Below are 24280 nucleotides of genomic sequence, written 5' to 3' on the forward strand. Positions count from 1 at the left end.
TTTAATGATTTAGAAAATAAATTTAACTATCAATCGTCACTTCATATGATTTATAAAATATGATTAATAGATAGTCTTCCCAGCATCACCCTGCATGTAAATTAAAGCCCTGACCATGGTAAACGTGTGCAGAGTCCTTAGCTTCTTGCTTCAGAATATAATTTAACATTAACACTTGCATAACAGCATCTTCCTTTCTACAATACTTGCCTAGCTAGCAAGCTACAACATGATCCGTAGATTGGTATCTCAATAAATATGATTCTCTGTGCATTGATGCAGTTAACATGCATCTAACTGGTAAGTTATACCGTTTGTATGTCATTAGTGATAAGTTTTACACTGCTGAGATATCATTGATCTTCATCAAGACACCAAATTATGAAGAAGTCCCATTATTAACAGCTAAGAAATTGATAAAAGGAAGACCGGTCACGGTGCTTTTCTGTTGTCCCATACCTTCCTGATCCACCTCCTCCTCATCCTTTCTTGCATTATCTATCACTTCACTTCCATTAGACTCAGTATTTACTTGGAGAAAATCGTAAAACTCAATTGGCTGATGTTTATTATGATCTGCAACATAGATATAATAAATATATAATTAGGAACCATGCATGCATGAGAATATTGATCAATGGTCATTAATTATAACTGATAAAGGCATGCATCATCATCAAATATATATATGGCATATATTCTATCGTTAGGAAGATGCATGCATGGCACACTTGGAGTAATCATAAGCATTAATTGGTACTAGAGGATAATCACCTTGGTGCATTGTGACACTGCAGGTATTGGGATAGAACTCTTTTGGAAATGGAGGAGGGTTATGAGTGAAAGCTGGCCGATATTGGTGATAATTTCTGTCGCTGCATGAGTAGTATTTCCCAATATAATTATATGAATCAAGGTTCCATGTGCCGATATCGCAATTGATCTGCAGGGGATGGTCTTGTTTTGAAGAGGATTTTGGTTCATTATTGTTGGTAATGATACTCATGAATGAGGTTTGAGCAGTAATACTGGAAGTATTCCTTATTAATTTGGAGTGATTAAGCCTAGATCTTTCTCTGCATCTGCGTGCCATGATGACATGCCAATGGTTCTTGACTGCGTTATCGGTACGTCCAGGGAAAAGCCTTGCAATAACAGCCCATCTATTTCCATGGATGCGGTGAGAAACTAAGAGACGCTCTTCTTCCTCTTCTGTGAAAGGGTTCCTGTTGATTCTTGGGTCCAACTGATTGAACCATCTCAACCTACAGCTTTTTCCTGCATCATTCAGTTCGTATATATCATTCGTGTACGTGATTACAAAAACATCGTTCAATTAAATGGTACCCCTCTTTTTCTTCAAGGGTACCGTACACTAACCCTAACCCATTAACTAATCTCTTTTCTACACACACACACATGAATGTCTTAGTTGAGTAATTATAATTTATACAAATTTAAATAATCGCATAAAAATATATTTGCCCTAGCCAGCTGCAGCATATATAATTTGGGGCTTCTTGGTATAAGTAGTTGCCAACAATTTCAACCATTGCAAACACATCAATCACAAATTAAAAAAATAGAACTAGTAGTACCTGATCTTCCTTGGAGCTTTTCTGCTATTGCGTTCCAGTTATGAGGTCCATATCGTTCCACCAACTCCCTAAGCTTCTCGTCTTCAGCTGGCCTCCAATGGCCTCTAGTGCACATCTTAATTATATGTATTCAAATTTGATCTTCAAGTGTTTTTTTCATAAATAAACACAAAAGAACAAATTAATAAGTAGGAATTAAAGCTGCCGAACAACTTAGGTAGAGCTAATTCACTACAAGGACCATGGATGCCTGAGGTTCTCCATTCGTGATCGAATGGATCGATTAAGACTAGCTAGATGCTTACTATTGCCGAGAGCAAAGAAGAAGAAGAAGATGACGACGAGGACGATGATGTAGACCGTAGGGGCAAGGCAATAACAACCGAGACAATTATAATTGTGGAACTGCAGGAGAGATCAATAGATACAAGGGAGGAGCCGAGCTAGAGAGATCCTTTGAATTAGCTAAATAGATTAATTATATAAGGGAGAGGGAAAGATAGATGAAAAGTAAGTTCCGTTAGAGAGTGGGAGGGTTTGGACAGACCTTACACCTGCGATTGATGCAACGTCTTGGCTAACAAAAAAAACAACCACAATTATATCATCATCATCCCACCAAGTTATATTATAATATTATAAGATGAAAATATGACATGAAGAGTGAGAGAGAGAGAGAGATGGGTTGCTTGGTGGGGGTGAGATATGGTTCCTCTTTCAACGTCTTTCCAAGTTTCTAACCTACAACGTCTACTTATAACCCACCTAGCCATCTTACTCTCATTTTCTTTTATTTATTAAATTTTATACATATATATATACACATAAATAATTATTTAATTCAGCAATGGTCACGTTAACATAAATATGCATCATTAAATAGAAGTTATAACTGATTGTGTACACCAGATGATTACGTACCCATACAACTAACCCTAATTCAATTAAATAAACCTTATCCTTATTAAGAAAAGGAATTAAACAATTTTTAAAGACCAGAAGAAAAAGGGCGGGTTGGTTTGGTATCTATGGTGGTGTACTCGGAATATGGGAGTTTAATTAGGTTTAGGTTTTGTTCACCTTTCTGAAACCTAACTAACAATTGTAGCTTACAAACCTCACGACTCCAACTGCACGTGGAGAATCGGACACCATTGTTACAAAATGGTGATAATAACTACTACTTTTTTAGTCAAACTAACTCAAACTGCTCGATCTATTTCTCATATCGGGCCGTGTATCTGTGTACATAGACAGCACTTTTTTTTTTTTTTGGCCTCGTGAGCTCTTTCTTGTGAGTATGCGAAGAAAATTGTTTCACATTAGATTTAACTTCAGTATTTTATTGACAATTGATTTTAGAATACAACCTCAATTTCTTAATCACCTGTTTTCATCTTTCAGGCAAACACATGCATATATTAATCTCAATTCTCAAGTACTCCACATGTGTATATATCACTTTTTATTAGCTCTCTAATTGAAGTAGGGCAACCCACCAATACAAATAGGTCATATCACTTATCTTCTTCTACCTTTAACTAGTACTTTTTTTTGGTTAATTAACCGACATTTAAGTTGAACTATGATTTGATATAATGCAATCACGACAACACATAATAGCTTATGTTGATAGTGTAATTTGTAACCTCACCATTAGTATCTAATCTTGGACAGTAAATTTTGATGATTATAATGTAGCCTTACATTTCTTGAGTTAAGACAGTGAATTACGTTGGAAATTAACATTATGTTCAAAAACAGTCTTAACGTGAAGGTTGGGAGCTCAAAAGCGAATAACAGTGTGTGATTAACATTTTCATGTCATAATAATATCTCATGTCTATATATATTACAACAAGGTGTCCATGATGTAACAAACAACGTTGTTCGTATAATAACAATTATAATGTTAAGTTCCACATTTTGTAACACAACGTTGACAGTAAGCTTGGCAATAAGCTTTGGCAATTATAATGTAATCTTACGCTTCTTGTAGTGTTGAATCACGTTGAACTTAACGCCACGTTGTAATAGCCTTCACGTGAAAGTTGTGGGCTCAAAAGTGAATAGCGATGCTTGAGTGATTTTATGATTTCAACTTATAATATCTTACGACTATATTGTAAAAAGACGTCTACAACATAACAACTAACGTTGTTAATGTAATATAACCTCGCCATTATTAAATAGCGTTAAAAATAAATATTGTCATATAATCTTACAAAGGTTACCAATACCCTTAAGAAAAAAAGGCACCATAGAATATTTTCCATTCAAATACTATAAATTTAACCTTAGATCTGTGTCATATCAATTATGTTTGAGTTCATGCATGCATGTTGTGATTGTTATTAATTAGATGGTCTAATTTTCTTTTATCGTTTTTTAAAAGGTTTTTTTTAGGTAAAATGATCTCTGAGATTGACATAATTTTACTTTGATTTCTGACAATGAAAATCGATACAAGTGGTCCCTGAGATTGTTTATCATAAATCATTTTAGTACTTCCATGAAAAATATTTCAATATCATCGTTAAATTATCACGTGAACAACCGTGTGACTACTTTTTTAAGGGTATTTTTGTCAAACCAACCCCTCCACTTAACGAGGATATTGACATATTTTTCACGGAATAACCAAAATAATTTACAGTAGACAAACTCAGGGACTACTTCTATCAATTTTCATTGTCAGAGATGAAAAGTTATATCAATCTCATGGACCATTTTAGCTAAAAATTAAATCTTTTTTTAACACATGAAAGTTAATGTGTGTAGTACATATAAGTATTAGAAAAAGAAAATTTATAGTGTTGGACCAGTGCTTGAGTTACAACCAATGAAATTAATATGTAGGTCACTATTGGGCTGCTTCTGATAACTAAGTAACCTGCATGAGTTATAATGAAGGATGACGTCTCTCTCCTATTGTAGCCATTTATCCTGTGTGTAATATTAAATTATGTATGAAAATGCTGGTGTAGACCCCCAACTTACCGAAAAAAAATATATCGAGCATGTTGGTGTGACCCAACATCCAAACTGCACAGAATCAAGGAAACTAATTAATTAGTTTTCCTGATATTAGTTATAGGGAAAGAAGCCATTCTTATAACCGTTGGCCTACCATTCTCCCAAGTAGGAGATCATCTAAATTGCTTGTAAAAAAAGTGAGGCAGGAAATACAACCTCCATCTTCACCCACATATGTGATATGTTTTACACTGCGCTTGACATTGGAAATGTCACAAGTACTTCATCAACTGTTTCTTCATTACCTACCTAGCGATCTCTCTCTCTCTCTCTCTCTCTCTCTCTCTCTCTCTCTCTCTCTCTCATATTGAGATATTCACAAAGATTTATGGAATTAATGGTGTACATACATCTGCTGCAAATTAAGTATTGTTCACTGTTAATTAATTTATGGAGTGCTAAAATCTTGAATATATGGATGATGAGGAATGAAGAAAATGCATCCTATCTAGATTCGTTTTCATTCCCCAAATCATAACGCAATTCATTGCATACAAGTGTACATATATATAATTTGTTAATTGAAAATTCAAACTTTTTTTTTTTGTCAAAATTGAAAATTCAAACTCTAAATTCATCAATTGTAGAGTTCTTCATGACTGTTCACCAGTTTCACCTACTTTTCTTAGTGAGTCCTGAGCAATGCTATTAAACTCATTCAAAGATGTTGAGAGTATTAATCCCACATCGGGGAAATAACAAACCTTGCATGTGCTTTATAAGTAGTTGGACTATTTCCTATATTGCCAATTAGTTTTATAGTGGAATCTTAACTTCTTCGAGTGATAACGATTTCTTGGTATTGATAAAATAAAACTCTTGCTAGTTAGGTTTCCTTGTTCCACAAGTATTGTAGTAAAATGTAAATTAGCTTAGTTTTTGAGAAATTCTAATCCTTGAATCCAAATGCTGTGATGTACATATATAAAAGAAGTTTACCCCATAAATGAAATCTATCGAATTCAATAGTTCTGCACTACATTATGTACATAAAAGAATGAATGCATGATCTTTGACCATCTATGTAACTATTGTGACTGGTAATAATATTAATGATGATTTTTTCGCTCTTCTTAGGGTACAAATATATGAGGATACATAAATTCCATTTTGAAGGGATGTTGTGATGAACTTTTAACGGACACGTACCTTAGTTTACAGTGGTCTTGTCCACCTTACCGTATACATATATATGCGTATAGATATATGAAATAAGGTAGGTAGCTGGTAGCATTGTCTATAACTTTCTCTTGTTCTGCGATTCTAGATTTCTCTCTTACTCAAAGCCCGTTTCTGCAATAAGTTTAACCAAATCCTGATTAAGGTCGTTAATTAGTCCCCACAATCGATCACAAGGGGTACGGATTTGACACTCACCTAACTAATAATATGGGATAAAGCTAGGGTTTCTGGTTCCAGAAGTAACATAAACTTCCCATCTGTAAAACTGCCCAAACCCAACTTATGAACCATTCCAAGGGATTGCTTTTGTTTCTTGATCGAGCTCTCCACTAATCAAGATCAATGAAGAGTACACCTACCTACCAAACCATATATATATATATATATATATATATATATATATATCCCCATAACATGATTAGCATTTTATCGCTATTTTAGCTAATAATTAGCTCTTTTCGTACATGTTTTAATTTTCAGTTAATTTTCATTATTGTTTTTTGTACAAATGTCAAGGTCAAGAATCAGCTTTCAACACGTACGGACTCGGTGATTAATTAATCTAGAATATGTTTTATGTTTAAATCAGGCGAATCACAACCCAACCCAAAGATTATTATAATTTGTGGAAATAAAATGCAGATGCTTCCTTGAGTGCAACTCACTTTTTTTGAGTTGGTTCTAGGGTATTAGGTAGAGGACAGGGATATATGTAAACTCTCAATCTCATGCACGTCATTGTTTCGCTAGCTTAGATAGGATATATATACATTCCTTTAAAAGAACAATACTTGGTTACTCAAATAATGAGTAGGAGTTCCTACCCAAAATCGTTCATTGCCGATTCATAGAACTTTGTGTTTATAATCGAAACCATTCATATTATAAATCACTTTATAAAAATCACCTCTGCAAAAATGAATTAAAACTAAGGTCGTTTAGTCTTCAAATTATATAAAACAGATGAACGGAATTGATAAAAATTTGACGAACCGTCTATGTATTTGCTACAATAGATTGACTAAACGACCTTATTTTAATTCATTTGTTTACAGAGATGATCTTTATAAAGTAATTCATAATATGAACGGTTTTGATCATAAGCACAAAGCTCTGTGATTCGAATACATAGAATTTTAAATAAGAGGTTCCTACTCATCCTTGAGCATCCAAAGCCAAACATTGTTCCCTTTAAAATGGATATGTCCTTGTACAGTTGTACTAACCTTGATGTTATCTAGCACCTTTACATTTTCTAATCCAATCCCTGGCTGCCTACATTTCAATGTTTAGCACAATTATTAGGACCAAATTGTGTACCATTAATTAATTAGTTAACTAACTTCACTTTGTTGGTTGTCCAACTGAGAAGCGACTGCATTTCTATACATAGCAATAAGACCATGATTAACCATAAGAAAATATTGACCCAAAAATGAAAATATTGAATTCAAATATAAATTAAAAAGTAAAAAGTAGATATTTGACAATGATACCTAAAGAATTGTTATCAGCACCCTATAAAAACAAGATGCACTCTTTGAAGTGCAATTTGTACGTTGGCGTTATGTAAAAAGGGATGTCATAGGAACTTATATCTATTTTTTAATTTGTTATATAAACTAAAATTTTAAGCCATTTGTCATATCAAGTTTCAAAAATCATTAGTTTATCATTTCATCTTAACTCGGTAAAGTTTTCCAAAAAAACTTGCACATGACTTATTTTCAAGGTTATTTTGAACATTTTAACTTCCCCTTCAAGATTATTTTGGACATTTCAACTCCCGTTTTATTTTAATTAACATTTTTGACAACGTTAAGTTCTCAAAGCTTGTAATTAGTTAAACTCCATGTTAGTGAGCTTAATGTACTTTTTTAGTAGTTCACTGTAAGTTTATAAAACGAACGTGGCATGTATTTTTTGTACCAAAAGATAAGTAGAGAACTTGTAAAAAAGAACTTAAGGTGAGATGACTCTTTTTTAGTGCAAATAACAATTCTCTGTATAAAAAAAACACAAGTAGTTTTGGCCAATTCTTGACTTGTTTAAGTTTATAAATGGAGCTTCCACTACTGTACTAGAATTGTTGTTGAAGAAAACTTTAGTATATAATATTAGTTGGAAATTATATAAGTGGCTAGTGCTCAATGGAAAAAAAATCATGACTAGATACCATTTCTTTCGGCTCAAGTGTTGATTGACGCAATGAGCTCGCAAGTCCAACATGATTTCGACATTTTTCATGTCCAAATTTGACTAGTGGACATCCTCCGTCCTTTCATTTAGAGAAATATTACCACTAGCAAATTAGGAATCTTCGGGTTTACTCGAAGTTACAACATGTAACCTCGGTAAATTCAAGAGTTACATCTTATAACTTTCAAATTTGAAGTAACTTTTAAAATAGGTCACTTTATTTTTTTTATTTTTTTCACATTGCATTATGAAGTTTTGAAATTATCAATTTGTCTTTTGATATGTCCTCAATCACATTCCAAAACAACTTGTCACATTTTGGTCTTAATATTGTAAGTGTAACTTCTACGCTGCCTGAAAACATGTCTCATATTTTTCACATCATCAATTTAAACAAAATGCTAAGAAATTAAATAAATGAAAAACGAAAATTGGTATAATACTAAAATCTATGTGAAAAGTTAAAAACTTAGCATTCCTTCTCAAAATTCACCTAAAACATATGATAAGTGCATAGTGAGCTCTAAATTCAATGAAACTAGCTCGGGCCACAAGTTCGGTGCATGTTTGAAATATTCAGTTTTTTGCCACGTTGTATTTCCACAAAGAAAGTAATTGTTTGTAAAACCCTACTCTTATTTTGATTTTGATGTTCCGGTCAAAACATCATGATTCATGATGGTAAATACAAATAAAGTGGTACCTCTAAATCAGGACTTACATGAAACAGTCACGCCAAGGCGACGGTTCCCAAAACTAATCAAGCGATGTTGTGTCAAAAATTTAAAACACGTGCCGTTGTGTTATCAATTCTAGATGCTATTGTGGCGTCCCGAAGAGGTGTAGGAAATTGATGGGCTATGGTAGCAACAGCTGTGACAAAATGAAAAAATTGAGAACCTGTTAAGTTTCCTAGTGATTATGCACGTCAGTCAACGAGATATTAAAAATAGTTGGAAAGAGAGGGAGAGAGATTACATGCTCAAAGTGATCATCAGTTTCTATTGCACAAGGGGGAACCAGACAGGAACGACGCATTCTGTACAGAAGATCCTGATGGAAAAATACAACATCCTTGGTACCCAACTTTAATCTGCATTCAAGAAGGGGAAGTCATTGAGTAGCAGGACAACTGAAAATACAAGCACAATAGAGAAACTTTGTATCTCAAGACTCACAAGGTACCCTGGGGAGAAATAAATTCTTTTGTCTTGGAATTTATTGTAGCCAACTGAATCAGTGTTCAGAAAACACATACCTGCAAGGATTACTGGAAAATATGCAATTTGGAATGTGATTTTGAAGCTCTTCCGTTAAATATTTTGGTAAAGCATTCCTGGGCAGAGCTGTTGAAGGGCCTGAAATTGTCAAAAAGTAGAAAGTGATGAAGAATGCACCTATACTCTAGGCCCCTTTTTTAAGAAACCTTTTCTTTCTTTGGAGCAGCATGTTAAAGCAAGCATCATATACCTGCATCATCAGGACCTGGGATAAATAGAAAACAACTACGCTCTGCTAGCCGTGGATGGGCTGCAATCATCTGCCCTAGATTGCCAAACTGCGACCTGCATGTCTAGGGAGCTCACTATTGTTTTTACTGATGTAGGAAAGAAAAGACTATCCAGATTCACAAAATAAATCTTACGAAATATTCCTCACCTGAGACTGGAGAAAGAATGAAAAGCAAGATTACATGGGCGAGAGCAAAAATTCCCCATGAATACAAATAAGCATGGTGCAAATTCTTCATCCTCAAAGGCACTGAGGACTGTCCCTAGCTTTCCCATCGCCTTGTCAAATAAGAAAAGAACTATTGATGTAATGTCGAGAAACTCTGAGAATATATAAGTTTTTACCATCTTTCATAAGAAAAAGAATGTTAGTCACCTCTTCACTGTCGAGTCAAATGTCAGATAGTATGACAACATTGTCATTAGCTGCTGTCCAACTTTGCAAGTCTGAGCTGTTTGAAGTGTAAAGGAAACTATATATCCATAATAACCTTTGGCTAGTCTATATGGTTCAACAATTTTACCAGCTATATTTACAAAATTTTGAACATGTCCAAAAGACTGCAACAATTTTAGGATACAGTCTCCTCTTCTGTTAGTGAACTACTTCCAAAAAAGTCATTCCCTGCAATAAATTGGAGGGACTCGTGTCTGGGCTCAAGCGGAGGAAATCCACAAGTAATCACCTTCACAAAAAAATTTAGCAGCCTGATGCCTGATACAATCTCTTGAGAAACAAATTCACTCGAGTTACTTTTAAGATTCACTGATCTGGTCCAGATTAGCTAAATCGATTACCACATTATGATATGTTAATTCAGCCCCATATTAGGTGAAAATAATTAATTCCGAGAAGGAGCAATGTTCTTCCTTGGGAATTACAAGATATTAAGTACTGGTATTTTTAAAACTAAATTCTCATAAAAGCATGTGCAATTTTTTTTAAGAGCATAGAGAAGAAAGGGATGTTAGCTAACCTGAAAGACACACTCTAAGAGCATCTCACCTTCTGCAACAACTATTGTGTTCTCCACGAAAAACCCTGCAGTTATCTGGTATGGATTGTCAAAGAAAATGATTATTTCATACTTTACATTTGACAGAACCTCAACTTTGTATTTCACGAGTTCAGGGATAGCCATAACTCATCGCACAACTGAGCCTCTATAAAAAAAAGATACGGAATCAATGCCTCTCATAAAATCAACACTGAGGTTATCAATGATTACAGCGTGTAAAGGATATTGCATTCGATAAGTTAATTTCCACAGACGAAGAAAGGTCTTCCAAGTAAAAAAGACCATCCTCCAACTGAGATATCAGTCCCATCACCCATCTCCTTCCGGTTTGCCCAATCAGAGACTGAATTGGAGATATCTGGCCAGCATGTCATAAATAAAAATTCATTCAATTCAACCTTGGCGCTTACGAAAGGATTCCAATCAGATTTACTCAAAGAAAGAAAATGTGAGTACCAACCTCGCGGCTACCTGAATCCGACGATTTAGAACCAAATGCTGGTCTGGAAAACTCCTTATGGCGACAGATAATCTGGGAGAGCAAGAGAAACCTATCCTTGTACAGTGCCGATTTGGCAGATGCTTCGCCATGAAGAGGTAATCTCCCAGCATGCCTAAAAATCAACCCGAAAAACGAAAAGAAAAGCACATTAGCCTGTTCAAAAACACATTCACATTACAAAGAATTAAAGAATTGGTTGGCAAAAAAGAGACGTACTTGTAAAAACTTTTCTTGATGGGATCGTATCGGAACTTTGGGACCTTGAAGGTATCAATTATGTGCCAATCAGGTTCAGATGTACTAGTAACACCGTCATCATCGCCGTCGTAGATGGCCGTGTCAGCACGCGACAGTTTGGTAACGAGGCGGTGCACCGTCTCCTTGTCTTTTCCTGCAATCCCAAAGAAAAAGGCACAATCTTTTGTTTAGGAAGAAAAAGGGAAATTGAAAATGATTGATTTTGTGAAGAAATGATGAAAATTGAAAGAAAAAAAGTTGGGGGAATTACGGGGTTGGGTCTGGAGGAAGTTAAGGAGGAGATCGATGGCGTCGTCGTCGGGAGCACAGTCTTCGAAGTTGGATGCGAAGGAGAGGACCTCGTCGACGGCGTCCTGGTCAAGCGTTACCCTCTGATCTTGCACTTCCTCTGCACCTTCTTCCTCCCCAAACTGCTCATCTCTTTCTTAGTTCCGATTGCTAAAACCTCGGTATGGGCTTTCGGCTTTTACTAGTTTTGGGCGGGAAACTGTCTTTCTTCTCTCTTTTTCCGCAAGAGCCGGGAAAATTTATCCACTTGTGAAGCAGAGCTACTCCACATTTTTTTTTATTACTCAAACACTCATCTTAATTTTCGGTCGTCAAATTAAATAAATTAAAATTAAAAAAAATAAAAAAAACGGAAATTCATAACACCACCTCAAATTTAAATTTAAAAACATGATAACATAAGGGTTTTTCACTTTATCTTTTTTTTTGGAAACATTAGAAACTTTAATTTATGAGATTTGTCAATGGAATAGTGTTTGAAGTTCTTATTGAATCATTTGAAGTTCTGTTTTTACAACCAACAAGCGAACAGTGAGTAGTACTTTTTCTTTTTTGTGAATAAATTGATATTTTTTTTTTTTTACACTGAGGGGAGGAGCAGTTCGTCAAAGCTACACAATGGACAACCTAATTTGGTATTGAATTCGTCATCCACAAGATTCGAACCTAAGACCTCTCACTTCCAAGTGAAGAGAAATATCATCAAACCGTAGACCAGTGAGTAGTACTATCTTCTCAATATTTGAAGATATCTCCTACCAAACAAACAAAAAGTTTCATTTCCGCAAAAAATGAGGTGTAGTTTTATAGTTCAAGGTCTTCAACTTGTGTTTTTTGTTTCCCCTTTTCGTTAAAATTAGATACAACGCCCGCTAAACAAGCTCCCTTAACGTTAACTTCCCTCTTCTTACAAATTCTACTCTTCATGTAATTACCTCCAACTGGGGAAAATTTCGTGTCTGGCAGCCGGACCACATGTCCATGCGCCCACACACAAGACCTGAGACCCCTTGTATTATTGTATCACCGAGACCCACCGGTGCTCCCACCTTTTGAGAGGGTGCCTCATGCAGCTTCCCGTACACAAGTTCTCCATCTGAATTTTCGTCACCTTCGCATCACCCTCAACTAGCAGCACTACTAAGCCTGCTTCCTTACTCCTTTTGCAAGACAGACAGCTCTGCAGTCTTTTAACCCGAAACACAATATTTGGGACTTGGTGGAAAATCTCCATGTTGGTATCGAACTGCATTCATTCCAGTTCCAGTCTGAGGCATGGCTGACCTGGTACAGCAACAATATTTTATCTCGAAACATCACCTTCAGAATTTGCTAATGTGCTCAAGCTCCTTCCAATTCCCTTCTTGATTCCATTCAATTAGACAGTCTGAAAGAAATTATCAGGCAAATAGGTACAAACTTCATTAGCTCTCTCTCAAACTCATGCTCTTCCGTTTCTGGTTCAATGCAAAACGTCTTGCCATGGAAGGATTATAGAACTTTCTCATATGACTCGAAAGCCTGTGAATCGATTGAAGATCACCAATCACTGAAAGCTTCATCAGAAACGAGTCAAACTTGCTATATGGCAATTTCATTTCCTTGTTTATGACGTCTTCCAATAGGCAACATGCATCTTCCACTTTATTGCAATCAAAAAGCCCTTCAATCATCATGCAGTAAGTATCAGTGTCCTGTGCGCAGCCCCTCTTATCCATCTCATGCCAAGTCTCAAATGCTCCATCAGGATCACTCATCTCAAAATACATTGAAATCAGCATGTTATAAGTCTGCACACTAGGCATACAACCTCCGTCTATCATCCTTCCGTAAAGCTTAAGTGCTTCATCACTCTTTTTATTGTCACAAAGGACCTTGAGAAAACAGTTATAAGTAACTATGTCAGGAGGGTAACCTTTGTTTCCCATCTCTTGCAAAAACTTGTAAGCCTCGTCCACCTTCCCAGCCAAACACATCCCTTCAAGTAGCTCCTTGTATGTAGAAACATCAGGAAGACAACCACTGTTTATCATATGTCCCAGGAGTTTGAAGCACTCCTCCATTTTATCATGCTGGACAAGAGCCACAATCATAATTGCATAAGTTTTTGCAGTGGGAGAAGAAAGCGTAGAACCCTTCGTTCGCATGAATTCAAATAGTTCAGCGGCCTCGGAAACCATCCCTGCCTTGCAAAAGGCATCAATGGCAGTAGTGTATGTGAAATTATCAGGCGTATGACCCTCTTGGATCATCTCTTCCAGTAGCCTCATTCCTCTAGTCGGGTTCCTAACTCTACACCAACCGAAAAACAAAATGTTGTATGTATTAGCATCAGGCTTAACCTTTTTCCTCACCCTCTGTAACATGTCTTGAGCATCCTGAACCAGACTGCACTTACACAAAGCATCCAACAGCAGGTTCAAGGCATTGATTTCCGGCTGCGTCTTCACCCTTATCCTTTTCTTCTTGGCGAATTTCTGCAGATAGGTGAGATGCTTTTCCGTGTATTGCTTCAAAATCTTTAAAAGAACCTCAACGGGAACCTTATTCTTGTCATGCCTCTTCATATAATCCAGTAAATCACAAACAATTCGAAACTGCTTCACCTTATACCTCGTGCACGACAATATATCAATCATAATATTGTATGCCGCAGATTCATGAACATAATTCTCTTGGCGGCCTGCCCACATAAAAAACCTAAATGCTAGTTTCTCCTCGAAACGAAACCTATCAAGTACTCCAACAACCAATGGAGTAGTCAATGGTAAACCAACTTGATCAAGAGCTTTCTCCATATCACAATATGAGTAAGAGTTATCCATAATCACCTCGTAAAATTTATCGACATCACTTCCTAATAACCTTTCCTCACCACCAACCCCATCAAAATCCAAACTTTGACCTACTGCAACGATTTCTGAACAAAAAGGACGCGCAGTGACCTTAAATCTTGCAAGAACATTGATGGGTTGCGATAATTTAACCAAATTCAAACATGGGGTCCCTAGAAATGGCATGGAATGATAACATGAACACGCAGAGAGCACGTAATTTCGAAAATTTGATATGGGTTCAATCGGGGATATCACATATCCAAGGATATTAGCTTTGGAGGGGAGGGATAAGTAGAGATTATTAGAAGTGAACATATTGATGAAATATACGCCTCGCGTGGAAAACAAGGAAGTTTTAAGAGATTGGAACAGCATATTGTTTGAGAAAAGGAAAGGGAGAAGATTACCAGGAAGGATGCCAACTCTGCAACTTTTTCTCTTTACGCGCCTTGGCTTAGACCCAGAGCCAGTGAGTAAGTTGGAGAACGATAAACAAAAAAACCCAGTAACAATTTCTGAGAGAGAGGGAGAGAAGGGGAAGGATTTGCAGAGAAACAGGGAGAGAGTCTTCGCTCTTCAGCAGAAGATGGCCGTTTTGCAGGGCACTGGGCAGTGACTCAGTGAGGGGGTGTTTTTAGTGGGCCTGGGCGTTTAGGGCTCTGGGAGCCCAACGCAGTCCACCAGGATCCAGTTGCATTTGCCCACGTATTTGTCTTGTCACTCCTTGTTTAGTGGCTAAGATTAGATAACTCATTTGATTAAGAAGGGAGCTGGTATTCACACATATTTTTAAGTCCCTTACACAGTCTTCTTTATTTTTTTTTCCATCAATTTGAATAAATCAAACGAAAATAGCGAACATAATTAAACAAGAATGTGCATGAAGAGAAAAAAGACGTGTGTTTATCATTTCCCTATTAAAAAATGTGATGCGTTAACAACAAAGTATCAAACGAGCTCTTGCCTCCAACTCAAAATGGACTGAGTTCGATTCTTTAGGTTCTTCAATTTGTTCGGCAAAAGAAAGAGAGCGGCGAGAAGGCATCTTTTGATTACTATTAGAGGAAAATCTCAAATGGACAAAAAGTTGAAGGAATGAATTAGTTATAAGGTGTTAAATCCTGCAATTTGTAGGGATTTTTTTCTTCATGACTAATTAATTTTCTAACTTTAACTTGAATTAAATTTGGAAGTGAGCCAGTAGTTTTTCTTTCAACATCACCTAAATCCAACGAGTTATCAAATCCAATCCATTATTATTAGATATCAAACATAGGTCATCAATAGTTCAGACATTGCCTTTGAAGTGCTTATGAAACGATAAAATTGGTACTTTAAAAAAGTGCTTTCTGTGAAACTTTAATAAATTAGAAATCTGTCATTAAGATTACACAGGCAAATCAAATCAATCCTTAATTATTGAAGAAACCAAACACAATCACTCCTAAAAATATTGCCTAGCATGCGCCTCTTTTCTTCACAATCCCCTTCCAGCGCGACACTATCTCTTGCTCAGCCTCTGTCTCGCTCTTATGAACAGTAGACTTCACAGCCACCTCGCTGTCACGGACTACTTCATCGACAGTAGCCGTGACGTGGGCAGTTTTGCTAGACACTTGGCTCGGGAGTGTGTCTACTTCCCTCATAACTTTGTCAATGTCTGAGATGAGCCTCTCCGCTAAGCCCCGGCTGAAATCCTCCCTAATAACCACGCGAAGAACAGCTACATGTTCCGCATTGGCTGGCATCGTGTAGGCTGGAACTGTCCATCCGAACTTCCTCAAACTATCTGCTACCTCGAACACGGTGTGCTTGCTGCTGTCTTTTAGAGAAAAGGCCACGAGTGGCACTCCTATGTCTTTGGAGAGAATTTTAAATCGCCCTGTTTTCTCTAGTCCTTGTTTCAGCATTCTTGTATTCTCCATGCAGTTTTCCATCACATTTTTGTAACCCTAACACATACAGGGAAAGAGACACAAATTAATCAGACAATAAAACATCATTTTGCGTAAAATCAAACCGGAGAACATTTTAACTGACGTAGGTTTTTATGTATGAAATGGTAGCAAAAGTTACCTCAAAACCGAGTCGAATGAACTGATAATACTGAGCAATTATCTGGCTAGAACCTACAGCACAACATATTACACAGTATGTAATGAAAATTAGGGAATCGATTAGGGACTGATTGTACAGGTAGAAGCACATAAAACTGTTTCCTCAGGATGCACATGGTAGCCGGCGCATCTTCAAAAAGTGTTTTTGAGACCCAAAAGCAAAGTAATTGTACATACTACATAGCAAATTGATAGATTATGTATAATTCAGTACCTTTAGAAAAGTTGAGGGTGAAAGTGGGCTGATCAGATCCAAGGTAATTGATGTGAAATATAAGCTCGTCCGGCAAGTCCTCCTTACTCCTCCACACAACCCACCCAACACCGGCGTACACAAGGCCATACTTGTGACCACTCACATTGATGCTCTTGACTAACGGCAAGCGGAAATCCCACTCGAGCTCGGGATACAGAAACGGAGCAATAAAGCCTCCGCTGGCAGCGTCGACATGAATGGGAGTGTCCCAGCCCGTCTGCTTATTCTTTTCAACAAGGAGATCATGAAGGAGCTTCACGTCTTCGAACTCTCCTGTTAGGGTTGAGCCTAGAATAGCAGCAACACAGATAGTGTTCTCATCAACCATCTCAACTGCTTTCGCAGGGTCCATCACGTAGTATCCCTCCGACAGCTTCACCTCCTTCAGTTCAACTTCGAAATACCTAGCGAATTTTTCCCAACAAACCTGCGGAATATATTTTGATGGAGAAATAATATTAGGCATGCATCAATAATCTTTTGAAATCTCAATTGAATACAACCCGTAAATGTAAGACATCAGAGTAAGAATCTGACCTGCACATTAGCTCCGGTGACCATGTTGGGCTTATCAAAAGGCTTTCCCTCTAATTTTCTCTTGTTCTGCCACTTCCTTTTGAAAGCTAGGCCTGCCAGCATCATTGCCTCTGAAGAACCTACTGTTGACACACCAACAGCAGTTTCGCCGTCTCCAATGGGAGCATTAAACAGATTTGCGATAATATTCACACAACGATTCTACATTGAAAGAGCCACAGCAAGAAATATCAACATTACCAAGAAATGGCAAGTTTGAATTGGGACAATAGACATTTACCATAATCTTATCATCCTACAACTTTTAACTTAAATTATTAGGTTTATGTTCTCGTAATGTTAGAAGCATATTGTTGTGCAAATATAATCTTCGTCCTTGGAAATTCCATTTGATTGTTTTTATCTTATCGTTGTACAACAAGAGTAAAAAGTTACCTACAATGTCAAAATTTCGAAGCTGAATGTCTAACTAGTAACCTTTTAGTTATAGTAGTTCTCACAAATGAAGCTGCATTTTTCTTTTACATAAAATTACAGTCAAGTTTATTGATAACATATTAACATTTACACAAATTGCTTACTAAAAAAATATAAGATCAAAATATCAATAACATCAACAAGAATTTCGTCTAAAAAAGAATAAGGTTAAAATATCATAATTTGCATCTATTTAATCTTTATTTTTGATGTTAAATAAAAAAATAATTGATCATAAAAGTGACAGAGAGAACATGTGTACATGATAAATTGTTATCCGAACCCAGATCTTATCCGGATCTACAAAAACTGAACCTAAGGATCAAATGATCTGGACCGTTGAAATTTGATCCAACGACTACAAACAGGAGGTCCCTCTAAAAGTTATACATTGTAACCGTTGGATCAAATTTCAACGGTCTAAATCATTTGATCCTTAGGCTCAATTTTTTTAGATCCGAAAAAGATCTGGGTTCTTGTTATCCCATCCCCAGCCCTAATCCTCTCACCCATATATACTACATTCTGGACCCACACGAGTGAATTTATAAGTAATATTTCTGTTGACTTGCATCCTCCAATACGAGTCCGGATCCTGGATCCTTGATGATTTCGAAAATCCATGAATTGTGTACTTTTATTGTACATCATGTGGGCGAAAATTATTTTAAATATCTTTATTAAACAATACTTAACAAAAATTGATCGTATAATATATGATGAATGGACACGATTTACAGATCCTAGAATCCTCACCAAAAAAATCCGGAGAAGATCCTGTTGGCTCCAATACTTCCTAGATCTCGACAGATGGCGTTTAATTTTGTTTGCAAATTAAGTTAACTTTGTTATAATTAATATTAATATAATGAGTAGTGAAGAAATACCTAGAAGAGACTCTTCATGCAATATTTCTTTCGTCAAATCACTGACGAAAGATAAAAAATAAAAAAACAAAGACGAATGCAATGTACAACCGATAACATAAAAAAATTTACCGTAAAAGTAAAAGAGATGATAGATGGATGAGCTGACCTGGAGTTCAGTAGTAACAGGGTACTCATCCATGTCGACGTAGTTTTTGTTCATGGAAGCCATCATCAGCCGATCGCATTCAGGCTCCATCCACGTCGTCACGAACGACGCCAAGTTCAGCCGCGGATTCCCGTCCAGCATCAGCTCGTCGTTTATTATCTGATACGCCGAGTCCTTTGGCATCGACGTCTCCGGCATCTGAAACCTACACAATTACACGTACACGTACGCATTGCTTAATTCTTGGTAAAAACTCGCTAGCTTTCATTAATATTACTTAGTGTTTATTAAAAAAAAACAAGGGAAGTAAGGAATTAAAGAGTGGAAAAACATACTTAGGGAGGACGTTACGCACATATCTGGAAGCAAAGGTACAGTTCACCTGCTCTCCACGACGCTCAGCGGAAGTCGTTGAGATCACCATCTCAATAAATTGTTAAATTTAGGAAGAAAGAAGAAGAAAATAGGGAACAAAAATATGAAGCCTTGTTGCAGTTGCAGCTGCAGCTGAAGGTTGTGAGGGAGGAGGAACTGAGGAGTAGATGGTTTTATACTATTATCTCAAAACTTTATGATAAATAAGGAGCAAGTCGGGAAAGTAATAAAAGCATAACGTCTTGAAGCACGTAACGTATGGCAGAAAAAGGACACGTACTGAAAATATTTGGCGAGTTGGCCATTTTACCCATGCATTATTTTAAGGGAATCTTAATGATTAAAATCATCGCTATCGAGTTTTCAAAAAAAAAAAAAAAAAACACATCGCTATCGACTCCTCCACCCTACCCTACCCTGCTTGTTTTCTATCCACCTTGTGTCGGTAGAGAGAACAAAACGGAAAGGGATACTATTCGGATTCCTTCTATCAAATTCATCCAATTAATAAATTAAAGCTTTTAAAATTAGATCAAAATTATTAAAATTATTATAATTTTTAAATGAACTTTCTATTTTTAACCGTTTGATCAAATTTTAAATATCCGAATTCATTGATTGAGCGGATTTGATTAAATTTAATGGTTAAAATTATTCCGAACAGAACGTCTTCAAGCATCCGTGGAGTTCCATCATTGGGTTAAATCGATGACAGTGAAGCCCACGTGGCCCCATTTTTTTATAGGTTATGAGGGCATTTCCGATAGGGACTCACGGTTAAACTTGAAGGGCCGTCTAATAAAAAATTATCACAATTTTAAAAGAGTAATGTTAGGAAAACTAAATTTATAAATAAAATTTACAAATTAAATGACAAGTCACTAATAGGAAATGAACATGTTTATTAACGTTTAAGCACCAATCGTCAACTTTCATGTTATTTAATTTATAAATTTAATCTTCGTTGCATGACCCTTTTTAAAATATTTGTGGTGAGAGTGGGGTCAAAGTGGCCTTCTATCCTACTCAAGTTTTTCGGGATACTTCCAAGTTTTAAATCATCCACATTTTTAGTTCAACTATAAATTACAATGCATGAACTAGTTAGTTTAAGGCGCTATTAAAGACACTTCAACATAATCATTACACACTATTTCTGTTATAATTTTATATTCCTCGTCTAAAACAGCTCCTATAGTTTATAGTAAATTGTAATTATGCAATAAGATTTAAGTTAATCACATCAAAGGAAGTTGGTAAATCACAAAGTTAAGTAGTAGTTAACATCTGATTAGGTATGAATCGCTTTAAGGACGTGGCAAATGGTTTGGAACTCCGAAGTGGTCCAGAAATGGAACGTGTAGGTGCAGCGCAAACCTTTGACAACCAAGGAGAAATGGAGTAATGGCATATGGCCCCCAGATCGGATCGGACCCGATAAGCCAGTAACTATATAATCTTATCGTCTTTACACAATTCAATACGATTTTTGCTTGAAAGCGAAGTAAAACAAGGGAGCAAAGAAGCACAAGGAAAGAATTGCTGTTGGTATTGAAGTTGACCGACTGGTGGTGGACACTGGACAGGAAGATGGCTTTTGGCCTGGCTTTCTCTTCTCATGCGGTCTCATTGCTCCACGTACATTACGATTATGATTCGTTTGACGGACACTTCGAGAAATAAAACATAAACTTGGGTAAACAACGCTTGAATCGCTTTATCTGTAAAACACTTATCACAAAACTGTAAGATTTTTATCAATAAATGATATTATATACACTAAATAGATGAAAGACTAGACTAACCGTAATAATATAATAGAATATAAAACATTTCACTTACAAATTGAGAGAAATACTACTAAATTGTAATATTAAGCGACAAAAACGCTATATTGTGTTGATTTCTCCTCTTATATGAGCTGTCCTACTGAGTGTCCAATCAAAATTTCTCTCGTGAAAAATAACATTGTTCATGTATTGCTTACGTTTCTACAGAGGGTAGGCCATACCAAGCAATCGACTTAATTCAGTAATTTGCAAATATCATAATTATTGATGAGTAAAATTTTCATATAGTATTGTTTGGGAAAATCATATTTTGTAACCAAAAGTATATTCCTTTATTCTATCTCTCTTATCACAATAATTTTGATTACAAACTTTCTCTCATCACGTTATCATAACTTTGATTACAAATTTTGACCCCACCAGTGAGTCAGTGTCAGGGACCCGAACCAACCAAAAATAAAAAATTAAACTAATTTCACAACAGATGTGAAAAACGGGAGGAAGGCTTGCTATCTGCTAACTAAAAGACACTTCACGTGGGGTCCAATATCCTAATAGATAGGATATTGAATTTTTATTTATGTGGTTCGAAATTTTTTACTTCTTTTAATTATTGTAATAATTTCGAATCTTCCTCCCTTAATAAAAAGAAAATTAAAAAAAAAAGCCAGAAAAAGAAAAACTAAAAAGACACTCTTCTGTTCTAATTCCTATGGCTTAAATACAAATGCAGAAGGTTTTCACCTGTGATCCCAAAATCACTTACCATTTTGTATTCGTAATTTGGAGTTTGGAGGCATAAACTCATACAGATACAGAAACTTTGTAATTTCTTCCTTTAACGTCTGATCCGTACATGAGTAGTGTGCCAAAACTGGACAAATAAGAGAAGATTTCACTTCATAAACTTTCTAATTTCAAAAATCGTCAATGGAAGATAGATGTTTTTTCGCTGAAGGGACGCTGAACAGGCAATGAAGAGACGCTAAGACGTGTTTTCTTACCTGTTTAGCGCCCTTAAGTGAAAAAGGTTCTACGTATGTACGAAGAAAAAGGTTCGACCTACGTATGTATGCATACTCACTGTTGAGAGTTGTCCCACATCGGTGAGGAACAAGGTTTGTTATGTGCTTATATGGTCTTGGACTACTCCCCATATTGCCAATCAGTTTTACGGTAGAACCTCAATTTCATCACTCACTAGACTTTTAATTCCGGGGCTTTCCACCATTTCTAGTTTTCTCCTTCTAGAAGCAATGCCATTTTCTGATGCCATCTACACACAGCAATGCAAACACGGCAAGTACAAATAAGCAATTGTTAAATCCACATGAACAAAGTAAAACAGGAAAAGTTACTACTTGAAGAAGATGCAAGATCATCTAGACTAGTATATGTCATCAAATTCTTCTGTTCAAACTTCAAACCAATCAAGCAAGCAAGCTATCTTTTATGGTTTCAACTTAGGAAGCGATTTTCGTTTCAACTTAGGATGTGACCCTTCTCTCCCATCCGTCTTTTGATTGAATAAATCAAAAGAGAATCATTAGACAGAAATAAACAGGATTCCAGAGAAGAAAAAGAAGGGGCGTGCAGAAATCGTTTTCCTTCAACTTTCTTGATTGCTGAATAAATATACAATTGACATGCAAGATTTACTTGTGCAGTGCCATTGTTGGACTAACAAAGTAAACGTACTTGAGGGAAATTTTTTTAGAAAGAGAGAATGCAACCAGTTGAAAATTAAATTACCTGCGGAGGAGGGCCAGCACAATCAGATGGAGATGGGTCCAAAACAACAGCAACAGAACAATCCCCGTCATCTGTTTCGACTTCAGACAGTGGAGTCCTGTAATATTAAACTCAATTTATAAAAAAACTCAATTAAACAGATAGTACTAGCTACCACAACAGATGCACAGAACAAGAAACAATTGACATACTTAGGAATTTTGATCACACCAGTCAGGAACTTCTGCTTGATAAGCTTCACCAATCTGAACTTTAGACGTAAATGGCTCCGGGTACTTCAACATAACTGCTATTGAACCAATAAAAAAGGCAATGCTGACTAGAAAGGAAACACAACACACCATGCTCCTGACTTTTGCACACTCTTCTCTTGCAGCAAATACAACGCGAGCTCCAACCAAACAATCGACGAGAAGATTGCCTGTCAGTCCAGGGTTTTTGTCCAAGAGAACCTGCAGTACATCAAGATGCATTAAGCAAAGAGTGTGCGGAATAACTTACTTGATTAAAAAGAATATTTTTACTTTAAAACCAGCAGTAAAAGCAAGAGATGGAAATTGACCTTAGGGGTGCTTAGAATGAGATAACAGTCAAGGTTGAGATACTTGGCAGCCACTGCAGTTGCACAACAATGGTTGCTTTGGATGCTCCCTATCGTTATGACACAGTCTGCACCATTTGCCACGGCATCGGCCATCAAGAATTCCAATTTTCTGACTTTGTTACCGCCCACTGGCATTCCCGAAAGATCATCACGCCAGATATTCACAACGAATCAATGAATTACACCTCGAAAAGAGCTTATCGAAGTTTTGATTAAGAAAACTTGCATACAAAAAGCAGCGTATTTATTCAGAAGTCTCAATATTTGATTAGGTGGAGCTTCGGGCTTGTTTAGGACTGCATTTGTAGAAAGAACTTTGGCTCATAAGTGCTTATGCTAGAAAGGCGCTTCTCCATAAAGCACTTCTAAGTTTTTCTAACAAACGTAGCTAGTAAGTGCGTTTTGGCTTTCAGAAAAGCACTTTTAGCCGTTCGATAATCATTTCCAAACGGACCCCAAAAGTCACACAATTTACAAAAGCCGAATGGGATTTTGTGTAGGAAATCAAATACCAGTGAGAAAAAAGCAAAAGCAAGTACCTTTAACCAGACCTCGGTGTTGGGGGGCAAATTGGGAAGGTTCCATTTATGAATTGGAGTTGGAAACTAGAAAGTTATTGGTGATAACAAATAACAAACAGAAACAGTAATCAAATAGTAGAGAAATAAAAGCAGAGGAAGAAGAGAAATGGGTTTTACTTGTCCGAGGGAGAAGGTGTGAGAAGGGATGGACTTGATATGGGATGCCCAAGACGGAGGAGCGTAGGCCTTCTTGGTCAGGAAGTCCATCGCCACCGCCTTCACAGCGGTGTCAGAGCTGTTGGTGTCTGCGTCCACTTCCATTGTGTTGATCGGATGAACGGGGAAGCTGCGACTGCAAGGCATGTCATTTTATACATGGTTTCTGC

General features: G+C 36.5%; 4 protein-coding genes and 1 pseudogene across 6 annotated transcripts; all 5 read right to left on the minus strand.

Moving 5' to 3' along the window:
- Window positions 1-142: 142 nt before the first annotated feature.
- Window positions 143-2059, minus strand: LOC103455673 (transcription factor MYB54). The gene is made up of 3 exons (XM_008395255.4): window positions 1599-2059; window positions 775-1278; window positions 143-576 (listed from the first exon to the last, which is right to left on the minus strand). The coding sequence occupies exons 1-3, from the start codon at window positions 1711-1713 to the stop codon at window positions 380-382; spliced, it is 816 nt and encodes a 271-aa protein (XP_008393477.1). The 5' UTR covers window positions 1714-2059; the 3' UTR covers window positions 143-379.
- Window positions 2060-8579: 6520 nt separating this feature from the next.
- Window positions 8580-11854, minus strand: LOC103455674 (DNA polymerase epsilon subunit B-like; annotated as a pseudogene).
- A 495-nt stretch (window positions 11855-12349) lies between these two features.
- LOC103455675 (pentatricopeptide repeat-containing protein At1g73400, mitochondrial) lies at window positions 12350-15017 on the minus strand. The gene has a single exon (XM_008395257.4). It carries the CDS (start codon window positions 14803-14805, stop codon window positions 13018-13020), a length of 1788 nt encoding a protein of 595 aa, XP_008393479.2. The 5' UTR covers window positions 14806-15017; the 3' UTR covers window positions 12350-13017.
- Window positions 15018-15733: 716 nt separating this feature from the next.
- GAD1 (glutamate decarboxylase) lies at window positions 15734-19350 on the minus strand. The gene is given in 6 exon segments (NM_001294057.1): window positions 15734-16382; window positions 16507-16559; window positions 16762-17230; window positions 17341-17541; window positions 18853-19057; window positions 19188-19350. Coding segments are annotated over 6 exon segments (1512 nt in total). The 5' UTR covers window positions 19277-19350; the 3' UTR covers window positions 15734-15887.
- A 1274-nt stretch (window positions 19351-20624) lies between these two features.
- LOC139191414 (D-cysteine desulfhydrase 1, mitochondrial-like) lies at window positions 20625-24233 on the minus strand. 3 transcript variants are annotated; one of them, XM_070812267.1, is made up of 7 exons: window positions 23913-24233; window positions 23332-23501; window positions 22961-23221; window positions 22770-22866; window positions 22102-22293; window positions 21784-21891; window positions 20625-20948 (listed from the first exon to the last, which is right to left on the minus strand). In XM_070812267.1, the coding sequence occupies exons 1-3, from the start codon at window positions 23956-23958 to the stop codon at window positions 22961-22963; spliced, it is 477 nt and encodes a 158-aa protein (XP_070668368.1). In that variant the 5' UTR covers window positions 23959-24233; the 3' UTR covers window positions 20625-20948; window positions 21784-21891; window positions 22102-22293; window positions 22770-22866. The 3 variants fall into 3 exon arrangements, with proteins under 3 accessions (XP_070668368.1, XP_070668370.1, XP_070668369.1); XM_070812269.1 differs by having other exon boundaries at window positions 20625-20897; window positions 23913-24168; XM_070812268.1 differs by having other exon boundaries at window positions 22084-22293; window positions 23913-24168.
- Window positions 24234-24280: the final 47 nt, after the last annotated feature.

This window comes from Malus domestica, chromosome 14 (assembly GCF_042453785.1).
Source record: "Malus domestica chromosome 14, GDT2T_hap1".
NCBI lineage: Eukaryota > Viridiplantae > Streptophyta > Magnoliopsida > Rosales > Rosaceae > Malus > Malus domestica.